The sequence below is a fragment of the Passer domesticus genome, chromosome 33, assembly GCF_036417665.1.
Source record: "Passer domesticus isolate bPasDom1 chromosome 33, bPasDom1.hap1, whole genome shotgun sequence".
NCBI classification, from domain to species: Eukaryota; Metazoa; Chordata; class Aves; order Passeriformes; family Passeridae; genus Passer; species Passer domesticus.
In genome coordinates, this window is record NC_087506.1 from 2201123 (window position 1) to 2213329 (window position 12207).

General features: G+C 54.3%; 1 protein-coding gene across 1 annotated transcript; it reads left to right on the forward strand.

Moving 5' to 3' along the window:
• Positions 1-46: 46 nt before the first annotated feature.
• Positions 47-3222, forward strand: LOC135288495 (zinc finger protein ZFP2-like). Its single transcript, XM_064401881.1, has 3 exons — positions 47-307; positions 2013-2091; positions 2270-3222. The coding sequence occupies exons 1-3, from the start codon at positions 254-256 to the stop codon at positions 2770-2772; spliced, it is 636 nt and encodes a 211-aa protein (XP_064257951.1). The 5' UTR covers positions 47-253; the 3' UTR covers positions 2773-3222.
• The last annotated feature ends 8985 nt before the right edge of the window (positions 3223-12207 follow it).

Below are 12207 nucleotides of genomic sequence, written 5' to 3' on the forward strand. Positions count from 1 at the left end.
CCGGGAGCTCTGTGCATGGCCAGCCCCAGCAAGTGACAACAAGGACAGGGCCCTGGCACAGTGACATTTGCAAGGAGCACCTTCAGCAAGTGCTGGGGGCTGGGACTGTGTGCAGAAAACGCCCTGGAGGTCTCTGCAGCCAAGCAAAAGGAACAAAGTTTCAGTTGTGGCTTCATCCGGGAGCACCAAAATCGATTGTTTTCTATTGCCGGGTGTTGTAGGAGCCCCAGAGGAGAGCCCAGGGGTCCAAGGAATGGAGAGCGGGGACTGTGCAGGAGCCGGAGCAGCGAGAGAGGCCGGGCTGAAGGTGCGGGGCGGGCACGGGCTGGGAGGGGGCCCAGCCCGGGGGTCCCGCAGAGCCTCCCTGCTCCAGAGCCACAGCTGCGACAGCGGGGCAGCTGCCGGGATCGCTGTGCCAGGGACGGGCGGCAGCTGGGGCTTCCGAGGGGCTGGGCTGGAGCAGCTTTTTGTCCCCATGCACCGGGGGCATTGCCGCGGGGTTGGGGTCCCTGGGAAGGCGCAGCGAGACAGGGTGGCAGGGGTTGGTTTGTGGATTTGTTGCTGGGATGTTTTGTTGGCGGCCCCGGGCGGGCTGTGGGAGCCGGGAGCGGCCGGGCGGGCCCGGAGCCGCCCCTCGGGCCGGGAGCCCCGGGCAGAGCTCTGTGCTCGGGGGCCGGGCCGGGCAAAGGCTGAGGGAGAGCGGGGGAAGCGCTGGCACAGAGGCCCCGGGCTCGCCGTGCCCCCTGGCCACGCAGCCGGGCTCGGGGCCGCCTCGCTCAGAGCCAGCCCCGGCTGCGGGGGTCCCCGGGGCTCCCTGGGCAGGGGGCGGCGGGGGCTGCCCGAGCTCCGTGCCCGGCGCTGGGCGCGGCTGCCGAGGCAGCGGAGGATGCAGGGTCCCCCCGTGCTGGGGCGGGCTCTGCCCGGCCCAGGGGCTGCACTGTCAGCCCAGAGCCACCTGGGGATCGCCCGGGACCGGCAGGGCTGGCAGGGAAACCGGCACTGGGGGGAGCAGAAACGGGCAATGCGAGAGCTGGGGGTGCTCCAGAAGCCTGGACATGTTGGCAGCATGGACAGGGGGGAGCCATGGATACCCCAGAACCCTGAAACAGGGACCCCGGACAGTGCTGACCCCTGGGATACCTGTGATGCCAAAGTGGTGAGCCCAGAGAAGGAGGACCTGCGGGATTGCCAGGAGCCCCAGCAGCCCAGAGAGGGGAACACCAATACAAAGCTGACCTGCAGCAACCCAGACAGGGGGGCCTCCAGGAGCCCAAAGTGGAGACACCAGAGAGGAGAAACCCAGGATTGAGTGTTTTGGTTGAATCTTAGTAATTTGTGTATTTTTGGGCACTGAATTTTAGTGTTTTGGAAGTTTACAAAGGCACCAGATTCCCGGTGACTTCTAGAGTGTGGAGGCGCAGGGGCCCAACATTGGAACTGTAATACCTCAGGGCAAAGGTGACCAGGGTCAGAGAGAGACACCCCTCTGAGGACAATGCTCTCACCATCAGCATTTGCAGGCTCATGGGAATGCAGCAGGCTTCATTGGTGTCACCCACTCCAGCTGCCCTTTTTCTTTATATGGATTCCCCCTAGAATGTTCTCCCCTCTCTTGTCCCCCATTGGTCCCGGTTTGCTGCAATGCTCCGCCCCTGTTACCTCATTGGTTCCCCAGTTGGCTGCCCCTCCTCTGCACCACCTGTGCTCAGTTCCCATTGGCCCTTGGCCCTCAGACCCGCCCCTTTCCCCCCTTACCAAACCCTGTGTCCTCAGCCCCATTTTGTCTCTGTGCCTGGACCCTCTGCATTGCAATAAACTGCGTTTGGAGCTGTGCACACAGACCCGTCTCTGGCCTTGTCCATCAGCAGGTTAAGCAAGCGTGCTCCGGGCTCTGGGAGTGCAGCTTGCTCACAGGGGCTCGTTGTGGATGTGCCACAACACCAGAGATGGACTTGGGCAGGAGGAACACCGTAATCCAATGTAGTCATACACTGTATTTTCCCCCAAACCAGGATTTCTCATTCCCAAACTTTGGCTGGATGGAGGAGGAGGCTGTAAGGAAGAGGAAGATGCCCCGGGACACCCAGGCAGGTGCGGAGGAGTAAGTGCCCCTTTCCCTTTCTCATCTGCTCCATCTCCCAGCCCAGCAATGCCCCCGGCTGCAGGACAACCCCACTGCTGTCCTGCTGGGGATGCACTGGGGGATCTTCTTCCCTTTCCCAGCAGCATAGGGGCAAATCTCATCCTCACCTTGTCCTTCCTCCCCCAGACAAGGAGGTGAGGATGGAGACCAGGGAGGACAAATCCCCACAGAAGAACCTCGAGGAAGAGGCAGATTGGAGCGGCTCCATGGGGCAGGAATCCAACAGGGAGGAAAAGCTCCAGAGATGGCACAGGAAGAGGGGCACCAAACCCAGCCCAGGGTGCTCTGAGGTGAAAGGCTGCACCCTGAGCCAGGAAGGTGGACAGAGCTTCAGCCAGGGATTGGAGCTGGTGACCCATGAGCAGCTTCATGACGGGGAGAAGCCCTACAAGTGTTTGGAGTGTGGGAAGAGCTTCAGGCAGAGCAACACCCTGATGAGCCACCAGATGATCCACACTGGGGAATGGGCCTGTGAGTGTGGGGAATGTGGGAAGGGCTTCAAGCGCAACTCCCACCTCATCACCCACCAGCGAATCCACACTGGGGAGAGGCCCTACGAGTGTTCCCAGTGTGGGAAGAGCTTCACCCAGAGCTGTAACTTGAACAGACACCACCAGAGGCACAGTTAAGGGAAGCCCTATAAATGCCCCAACTGCAGAAGGAGCTTCATGCACTGCCCTAACTTCGTCCCCCCACTGGAGAGCCCACATTGGGAAGAGCCCTGGTGATCCATGGTCCCTGTGATCCATGCTGGGAAGACACCTATAGCTTTTCCTGGTTCTGTCAATGATATGATGTGAGGTTGAAGAACATGACGGTGTGGCCATGGCCATGATGTTACATTCAGTCCCACCTTAGGTTATTGCCAGGGGCAGGCAAGGGACTCTCTCTCTCGCAAAGAGGAGGGTGTCCTTTCCAGGCAGGAGGAAATATGTGGCCAGGAAGAGACGGTTGTTGATGTTGTAGTTTTCCCTGTAAATAGTTTTTGTTTTCCCTTCTGTTACCAGTATTGTTTCTCTTCCTGTTTGTTGTTTATCTCGTTGCTGTTCCCATTAAATTGTTCTTATCCCAGCCCAGGATCTTTGCCTTTTGTTCTTTCCATGGGAGGTGGAAGGGCAGCGAGTGGCAGCGTGGTTTTAATGGGAGCAGGAAATTGGGGAATCCCATTCCTGAACCCTGGTCCATGGAAACCGAGCATCCCAGCTGGTCCCAGCCCTGGTGGCCATGGCAACAGCCTTGGGAGCGGGTCCCTGGCTGGGGCTGTGGGAACCTCTTCCCTCTGGTGCCCAGGGACAGGACTGGAGGGAAGGGCTGCAGCTGAGTCGGGGCAGGCTCAGGTTGGATCTCAGGAAAAGGTTTTTCCCCAGAGGCTGCTGGGGCGCTGTCCAGGCTCCCCAGGGAAGGCTCCCAGCTCCAGGGCTCTCTGAGCTCCAGCAGCGTTTGGACAGCGCTGCCAGGCCCAGGCTGGCATTGTTGGGGTGTCCTGTGCAGGGCCAGCACTTGGACTCCAGGATCCTGATGGGTCCCTCCCAGCTCAGCCAATTCTGTGGATCTGGGATCCCATGACCCCGGGGATGGGACTGCCAATGGTTGCCATGGCAACGGGCTCTGGCTGCAGGCCTGAGCTGGTGTCCATGGCAACCTCTCCTGGCATGGGGTCTGCATGGAGCTGCCGAGGGACTGAGCACAGCAACAGGGGCTGGGGATGGTTGCCATGGAAACTGACCATAGCAACAGGGGGCTGGGGATGGTTGCCATGGAAACTGACCATAGCAACAGGGGGCTGGGGATGGTTGCCATGGAAACTGACCATAGCAACAGGGGGCTGGGGATGGTTGCCATGGAAACTGACCATAGCAACAGGGGGCTGGGGATGGTTGCCATGGAAACTGACCATAGCAACAGGGGGCTGGGGATGGTTGCCTGCTAAGGATCAGATTTGTCACAGGCCCTCAGAGGGGTTCCACGGGGACATTCCAAGAGTCTCCAGGCTGTTCAAGAGCTGGAATGTCACGGGCAGAGACAGGGGCTCCATAGACACCTCCCAGGGGTTTCTGGGGATGGTAAGGAGCCCTGTGGTCAGACGCAGTCACAGCCATTCCATGGTGACATCCCAGGGCACCTTGGGCTGCAAAGGCACCCATCTGTCACAGGCACTCATGGGGGTTCCATGGTGGCATCCCAGGAGTCCCCAGGCTGCCAAAGAGCCAGGATGTCCCAGACACTCACAAGGGTTCCTGTTATAGGCACAGCAGGAGCTTCAGGCAAAGTTTATTGGAGAAGATCCTGTTAGGTCATGAGGTGCAGAAAGGATCCCTAATAGCCCTCACAGATCCCCAAAAGTCACTGTGGAGTCAGAGATGACACAGACTCAGATCAGAAGGCTGAGAGCTAAAAGCCACCCGTTTATTCAATCCTCTTCTTTTATACCTTGGTTTGCTACAAGTGGACCTCATTGGTCATTTAATCAACATATTTCACATGATTGGCTAATTAAGAAAGCACCTTCCATTAAACAACTTTATGGAAAAAAACAACTTATTCCAAACACCACCTGTGGATAGTTACAATTCTTTCTCTCCAGCTCCCTAAAAGTTCCCAGACCAATTCATGGGAAAGGTTATCTTGCTTTCTCTGTCTCTGACCGGACTGTCATATCCACACTCAAACATCCCCAAGAACCTCCAGGCTTTCTAAGCACTTTTTGTGAGAACAGCCTTGGAGCAGCTGGTTCCAATCCCAGCCCTGGACTTTTCAAGCGTTTGTGTGTAGAGAATTAATGAGGTGGAATTAATATTTTGTTGTGGTTTGACCAGGAAGTGAGTTTCTGGGAAAGTTGTGGTCAAACCAATCAGTGGCCAGATTTGAAAATTGCCACCAGGTGTGTTCACTGGGGACCTGGGTACGCCTCTGAGAACACACAGGGGTTAAAAGCAGAAGATTCCCAGAGGGACTCTCTCTTTTGAGTCCAGCCATGAGTTGATCTGACCTCCTCCCCTGGCCAGCTGCGTCTGGGTGGGGCAGGGGAGGCCATGCGGCCTGAGGGGAGGGAGGCCAGAGCCCTGCAAGGTGCAGGGGTGGAGGAGACCTGGGATGTTTCGGGCAGCACCCCCGGGAGAGAGTGATAGAGAGTCTGTGCTGGCTTGAAATTTGATATCTTGTGCTGGCACCATGGCCAGGAGAAGAAGTGGGGGGGGCAAGGTGCCCAGCCGCGGGCAGACCGCGGCCGAGGTTTTAATTCTTTTGTGTTGAGACAATGGAAGCTGTAAAAACACTGATCCTCCCCAGCTGAGAATTAAGAGGGAACGAAGGATGAGCAAATGAGAAGAAGGTTTGAGTGAATAAAGAAATGCCAGCAGATGAGAAGCGCCCTAAATGGAGGAGATGATGGAGTGGACTGTTGGGCTAAACTTGTCTCTTACATGGCCACGGGACAGAACCAATTTCTTCCTGTAATGTAGAGACTGCACCTTGGGGGAGGTGGTTGGCCAAAAACCAAAAGTGACAAAGCTGTTGTAAAAAGAAGTAGAGGGAACAGAGACTGATGAGGAGGGTGTGGTGGAGCCCTCTGCCTTCAGAGGAGAAAGATCTCTGTTCACGAGGCCCTTTGGCCCCAAGGGGTGAAATATGGGGGGGACTGGTGTCCCAAATGGTGAGAGGCTGCCACTTCTTGAAGCTGAGCAAAGCATTGTTAAAAAGACCTAAGAAGCAGTTTGGATCCATGGACAGTGGTGAGAGCACTGGACATGGAAGGAAGATGGTCACCACGGCAGATTCTCTCCAGGCGGCTGCCACGTGTGACACGGAAGCACAGGAAGTTCCAACTGTGTTTCCTGGGGAGGCCCATGGTGCAAGAGGGAGACTCCTCTCTCCTGAACTGGGGGGAGGTTGTGTGAGAGATGATATTGGACTGAGAAGTGAGTGTTAGAGAGGATTGAGTGTTAGAAAGGTAGAAGGAGAAAGAGTGTTTTGGAAGTGTTCCATTGTGGATTGTCGTGTGTAATTTTTTTTCCTTTTTATCCATTTTGTCTCTATGTTGTAGATTAATAAAGTGTTGGGGTTTTTTTCCGCTCCATTCCCAAGTTGGAGCCTGCTTTGTTCTGTTTCTGAGTCCCATCTCACGGTAACCATTTTGCAAATATACCTTTCACGGGGGCAATGGCATTGTGCCAGGGTCAAACCATGACACCTTTAAAGAATTTGTTTCACAGGATTAAGGATGGCAAACCTGAGATATTTATATATAAATATCTATTATAGCAATCATGAAACAAAATGTTCTTAATCAGAAATATTTACACCAATATGTAAGAGCTATAACATATTATATTGAATAGAGCACTTGGAAGTGATTTCAAAGCAACTGTGTTAAAGCAAAACCAGTTATTTAAGAGAGATTAATGTCACTCCCCCAGACTAATGATTGTGGGCAAATTCCTTTGGCTCAACCTGGAGAAGTGACTTTGAGGGATGTCCCCACTGCAGAGAATCTCCACAGCCCCAAGTAGGGAAATGTCAGGAGATGCTGCTGTTAAAATCTGGGACGGGGCTTCTCTAGTCTGAAGTGCTGCCCTGTCAGTCAGATGTGCCCAGGCTGGGCCAGCTCAGCAGCTCTGCAGAAGCTCTCAGTGCTGTCCCTTGGTTGTTCCTTTCTCTGTGAATTATTCCATCCCTGCCAGTTTCCCTCTCAGGATGTTGGATTTTGGGATGGAGAAGTCTGCTTTCAGTATTATTCACCCCAAAAGCAACATGATCCTCCTCCTTAATTTCCCACTGGGGGCTTTGCAAACAGGGCCTTGCTGGAGATGTTGGAGTCCATTGCAGGCAGAGCCTCCTGCTCCAGCAGGAACTGCCTTTCCTGTGCCATCAGCAGGGCAGGTCCTGCTGCAGGAAAAGCCCCAGGCCAGCCCCAGCACAGGGAAGGGCTCGGGCACAAGGGCAGAGTGCCGTGCTGGGAGCTGTGCCAGGCAGAGCCTGAGGCAGCAAAGGCTCCTTGGCAGCAGCAGCTGCTTGCAGGGCATGGCCAGAAGCCTCCCTTGGCAGCCCGGCCTGGTGGCCAGCACTGCAGAGCTGCTGCCTCAGGGCTCATTTCTGCCTGGGCTTTGAAAAGCCACTTGTGCTCCAGGAGCCTGCCTGGGAAGCCATTGGCCCCAGCACCTTGGGGACAAGATATTGATGACAAAACTCTTCATGCCAGCAGAGACACGGCAGGGGCAGAGGAAAGGGGAGAGCCAGGCGCAGGGGACAGGGCTGCCATGGTGATGGCTGTGAGGTCACTGCCCCTGCAGCAGCCTGGCTGCCCTCAGCAGACATTCTGGCCAGAAGCGTTGTGAGGGCACCCAGCACAGCAGAGAACCCACACAACAGGAATTCCGTCCTCGGGGATGAGAGGGTTTCATTGGGTCAGGTTGCACAAAGTTCCTGCTCTTGGATAATTCCTGGGATGAGGAATCCACTTCTCTGGAAAAACAATTGCAGTTTTGTGCCACTCTCATCATTGTGAAATATTTCCTCCTTCTAACAAATGTAAATCCACCCTCATTCAGTTCAGAGATACTGGCCCTTGTTCTATCACTGCAAGATTTGGGAAAAAATTCCTTTGACTACTATTTTTCCATTTTCACAGACTTTGGAGAGGACCCAAAAATCTCCCAAGATGGGGTTTGGAGGCCTCATCACATAACCAGCGGGAGGAGGCTGCAGGCTCTGGACTCACTGGTGTGGAGACTGAGGACAGAAGAGGAGTAGTCCGGGAGGGATTGAAGGGTGGTTTCAGAGAGGCTGGAGCTTTCCTTCATAATGAGAATCATCCTGAGAAAGAGATAATGGCACCAAGGGTGGCTGAGGAGGCCCAGACTGGACAGCAGGAGAAAGGAGTTTCCCTCCCAGGGCAAGGCTGTGGTGCAACACATCCCCCAGAAAGAGCCTGGAGCAGTCCAAGGCTTTGTGTGGGCAGGCAGAGGCAGGCAGGAGGCAGAGCTGTCAGCAAAGGAAGGGGCCAGCCAGGTGTGGCAGCCAGGGGATGACGACAGCCTGCAGGGACAGAGGTGCAGGTTTGCTCAGCATCAGAGACATCTTTTCCTCGCTTCTCCCCACCTGTCATCACTGCCTCCAGTGTTGTTCTCTGGCTGCAACCTGGGGACACTTTCTCAGTCCTGTCCCTCAGAAGGATTGGTTTAAAGTATGAGAAACTTCTGTGTTTCACTCTCCTTTTGAGTCCCTGAGAAGTTCTCTGAGCACACTCTGAGGGACTGAGTCTGATGCAAAGAGCACCAAAGCCCCAGAGGGTCATTAAAGTCCTGGTGCTGTGTCTGTGCTGCTGAGCTGGGCCGGGCTCCTGGCCCAGAGGCAGCTCCTGGCAAGGGCAGCGCTGCAGAGAGACAGCTCTGGCCAGGAGCAGCTCCTGTGCACAGCCCAGCAGGGCTGGGGCACTGCCAGGGCAGCTCAGGGACACCAGCAGGGCACAGGCAGAGCTGACAGGGGCTCAGGGGCTGGGGGATGGGGGGATGGCAGAGGCTGGGGGATGTCCCAGAGGGGGCTGTGTCACAGCAGCACCTCCATGGCTGTGGCCTAGAGGCACAGAGCAGCTGTAATGTCAGCAAGGGGCTGTGTGACAGCACAGAGTGGGCTGTGTGAGGTCACAGGTTGGGCTATGACATCACAGAGTTTGTTGTGTGAGGTCATTGATCAGATATGACATTATAGAGGGGACTGTGTGACATCACACAGCAGGCTGTGACATCATGGCATGGCTCTATGACACCATAGAGCAGACTGTGAGATCAAAGTGTGTGCTGTGACGTTACAGATTGGCAGTATGACATCACAGAGAAGGTTTTGTGACATCACTGAGGGGGTTGTGACATCACAGAACTGTCTCTGATGTCACAGAGGAGGATGTGAGGCCATGGAGCAGAGTCTGCCATCATGGAGGGTGACTCTGTGATATAAGAGAGTGGGTTGTGACATCACTGGTGACGGAGCGACATCATAGAGCAGGCTGTGACATCACAGAACAGACTGTGACATCACAGGGTGAGTTTGTGACATCACCGAATCTTCTGTGACATCACAGAGCAGCTTTATGATATCACAGACTGATATCCTAGCTCTGGCCCTGTGATATCATGAAGGGGCTTTGTGACATCACAGAGCAATTGTGTGTGTCATCAGTGAGTTGCCTGTGACATCATAGAGTAGGTTCTGTGACATCATAGGCTGGACATCATAGAATGGATTCTGCCATCACAGGGTAACTGTGTGACATTACAGAGGGGTTCTGACATCATAGAATGGCTGTGTGACATCCCAGGGTAGGTTGTGTAATATCATAACATTAAATGTGACATCATAATGTGGGCTGTGATATCACAAATGGGCTGGGTGTCATCACAGGGCCTTTGTGACATCACAGGGAGTGTGTGACATCACAGATCAGCTGTGTGACATCACAGGGGCTGTGTGAGGTCACTGGGGAGGTCACTCTGCTCCAGCCCCCCCTCACAGTTCCCCCAGAGCAGTCCAACACTGCTTGTGCACAGCGGGGTCCCCTGACCCCCCAGGTCCCCCCACCCCCTCTGCTGCAGCCTCCCCCAGAGGATGTTCCACGAGATCGACCCCAGAGCCTGACACGGGGATGGGGGGCCGGGGCCCTGGGGTGGAACAGGGAGACAGGGACCCCCCAGCAGCGTCCTCATGTCTTACGAAAGAGGGCTTGAGAGTGCTGAAAAAATCCCCTGCAAGGGGTTAATATTAAGTGACAGAATGTCGTGGTTTGACCAGGAAGCGAGTTTCTGAGAAAGTTGTGCTCAAACCAATTAGTGGCCAGATTTGAAATTGTCACCTAGTGTGGCCACTGAGAACCTGGATACGCCTCTGTAAACACACAGGGAATAAAAGAAGAGTATTCCCAGAGGGGCTCTCTCTTTTGAGTCCGGCGGTGAGTGGAGTCTGACCTCTCTCCTGCACTTAATAGTATTAACCTAACTTACAACCTATGACTTTGTAATTTAAAAGAGGAATAGCACTTAACAGTGTTTAACTTAGCTAATGACTTATATTAAACATAACAACTTAGCCCAACAGCAACTTTTAGAAGCATTTAATTTAGCTTAGACCTCATGATTTAACCTCACTTACAGGCCTGACTAACTCAGCTATACAAGGCACTCCAACCCCACCGAGAGCAGCATTTCTGTCACTTTTCCCCAGCACAGGCACTCCTGTGTGCACACAGACACAAAGAGTCAGTGCAAAGCACCTGTGAGAAATTCCCCTGAGGGCAGGAAATGCTCCCTGTGGATGCTTTGGCATCTCCCCAGTGGGTGAAGGGTTGAGCCTGGAGGAGTGGGGGGATTGGCCCAGGCTCTGTCTTTGTTCAGGATCCCCGAGTGCAGCAAACGGGAGAGTTCCCGGCTGGGAGAGGCCCCACTCAGAGGGAGTCGCTGGCCCAGGAGAGCTCCAAGGGGCTCCTTTTGCAGCGCTGTTTGTAGGGCCCCAAGAGAGGGGCTGCAGTCACAGCAATGGTTCATCCTGGCCACACTTGGCATCAACAGCTTTCTTTCCAGTGTGGGAACAGGGATGTTGTGCCACTGAGGGAACACAAACAGTTCCCAGGGCTGCTCCTAGAGAAACCAGGAGCTGGTTGGGCAGCAGCAGTGCCTGGGGCAGACAGTGTTTGTGCTGAGCTGCAGAGAAGCTGAGCCCAGGGGCTGTTGGCCAAGGCCGAGGCCCAAGGAGCATTTCTCATCTAGCAGGGTGGCCTGAGAAGGGGAGGGGGGAATGCAGCAGCACAGGGCCCATGGAAGCAAGGGACCATGGTGACACTGTGGGGCCCTGTGAGACCAAGGGACCATTGTGACACTGTGGGGCCCTGTGAGACCAAGGGTTTATTGTGACACTGTGGGGCATCATGGAAAATTGTGGAGATAATTGTGACGTTGCAAGGCCTCGTGGAACCATGGAGAGACCATTAAGACTCTTCACAGCCTCATGGAAATGGGAGGCCATTGTGACATTGAGGGGACTCATGGGATCATGGAGACCATTGTGACACTATGAGGGCCCATGGAATAAGCAAAGCATTGTGACTCTGAGAGGCCTCATGGAACCAGTGAGATCATTGTGACCCTGTGGGTCCCCACAGAACCAAGAGGACAATTGTGATACTGTGGGCCCTCATGAAACCAAGAGGCCTTTGTGACACTACAGGGGTGCATGGAACCAAATCTCCAGGGTGACACAGAGGGGCTTCCTGTCATCAATGGTCCATTGTGACATTGTGGAGCAAAGGAGACCATTGTGACAACCCAAACCCCCAGGGTCCAAAGGGCCAGTGTGACACTGCAAGGTGCCATGGAATCATTGGGATCATTGTGACACAGTGGGGCCTTCTGGAACCATGGGTCCATTCTGACATTGTGTGACCTCACTGAACCAAGGGGCCAGTGTGACTCTGCTGAACCCCATGGAATCAAGTCATCATTATGACACTGCGGGGCCCCATGGATTCAAGGCACCATTGTGACACTGCAAGGCCTCGTGTAACCAATGTGTCATTGTGACACTATGGGGCCCCACAGAACCAAGGTGACACAGAACAGCTCTGGCTGGTTTGGCCTCCTGTAGACTGCCTGACTGGTCCAGCTGACCTTGGCATGTCACATCTTATCTGCTGCTGAAACACTGCTGCTCTGTGTGGTAAAGAACTCTCCTTCTCCTCCAGGAACATACAGCCACAATTGGGATTTCACCCCCAAATTTCCTTATATCTAGGCATTGTTCCTATAGGAATATTTCCAGGACAAGTCTGGCTGGCAATGGTTTCATGAGGGTTACCTCTCACCTGTCCCCAAAACACTGGGTAAGGCTCTGTGTTTTATCATAGCATGGGTTCCCGCTAGGTAATTAATAATTAGCATTGACAACTCCATTATTCCAGAAGGCTGATCAATCACTTTAGTATACTATACTACACTATTAAGAAAAACCCATCACCCTTGCAGGCTGTCCAATTCAGCTTTGACCAGATAGGTCAATTGAATTTGTTAAAATATTACCATCAA

What these genes read in the sequence shown, in the direction of transcription:
- LOC135288495 (XM_064401881.1), top strand. Translation starts at nt 254, where the DNA reads ATGGAGAGCGGGGACTGTGCAGGAGCCGGAGCAGCGAGAGAGGCCGGG. An exon ending in CGAGAGAGGCCGGGCTGAAG is followed by an intron (nt 308 to 2,012) that starts GTGCGGGGCGGG and finishes CCCCCAAACCAG; the next exon opens with GATTTCTCATTCCCAAACTT. An exon ending in GCCCCGGGACACCCAGGCAG is followed by an intron (nt 2,092 to 2,269) that starts GTGCGGAGGAGT and finishes TTCCTCCCCCAG; the next exon opens with ACAAGGAGGTGAGGATGGAG.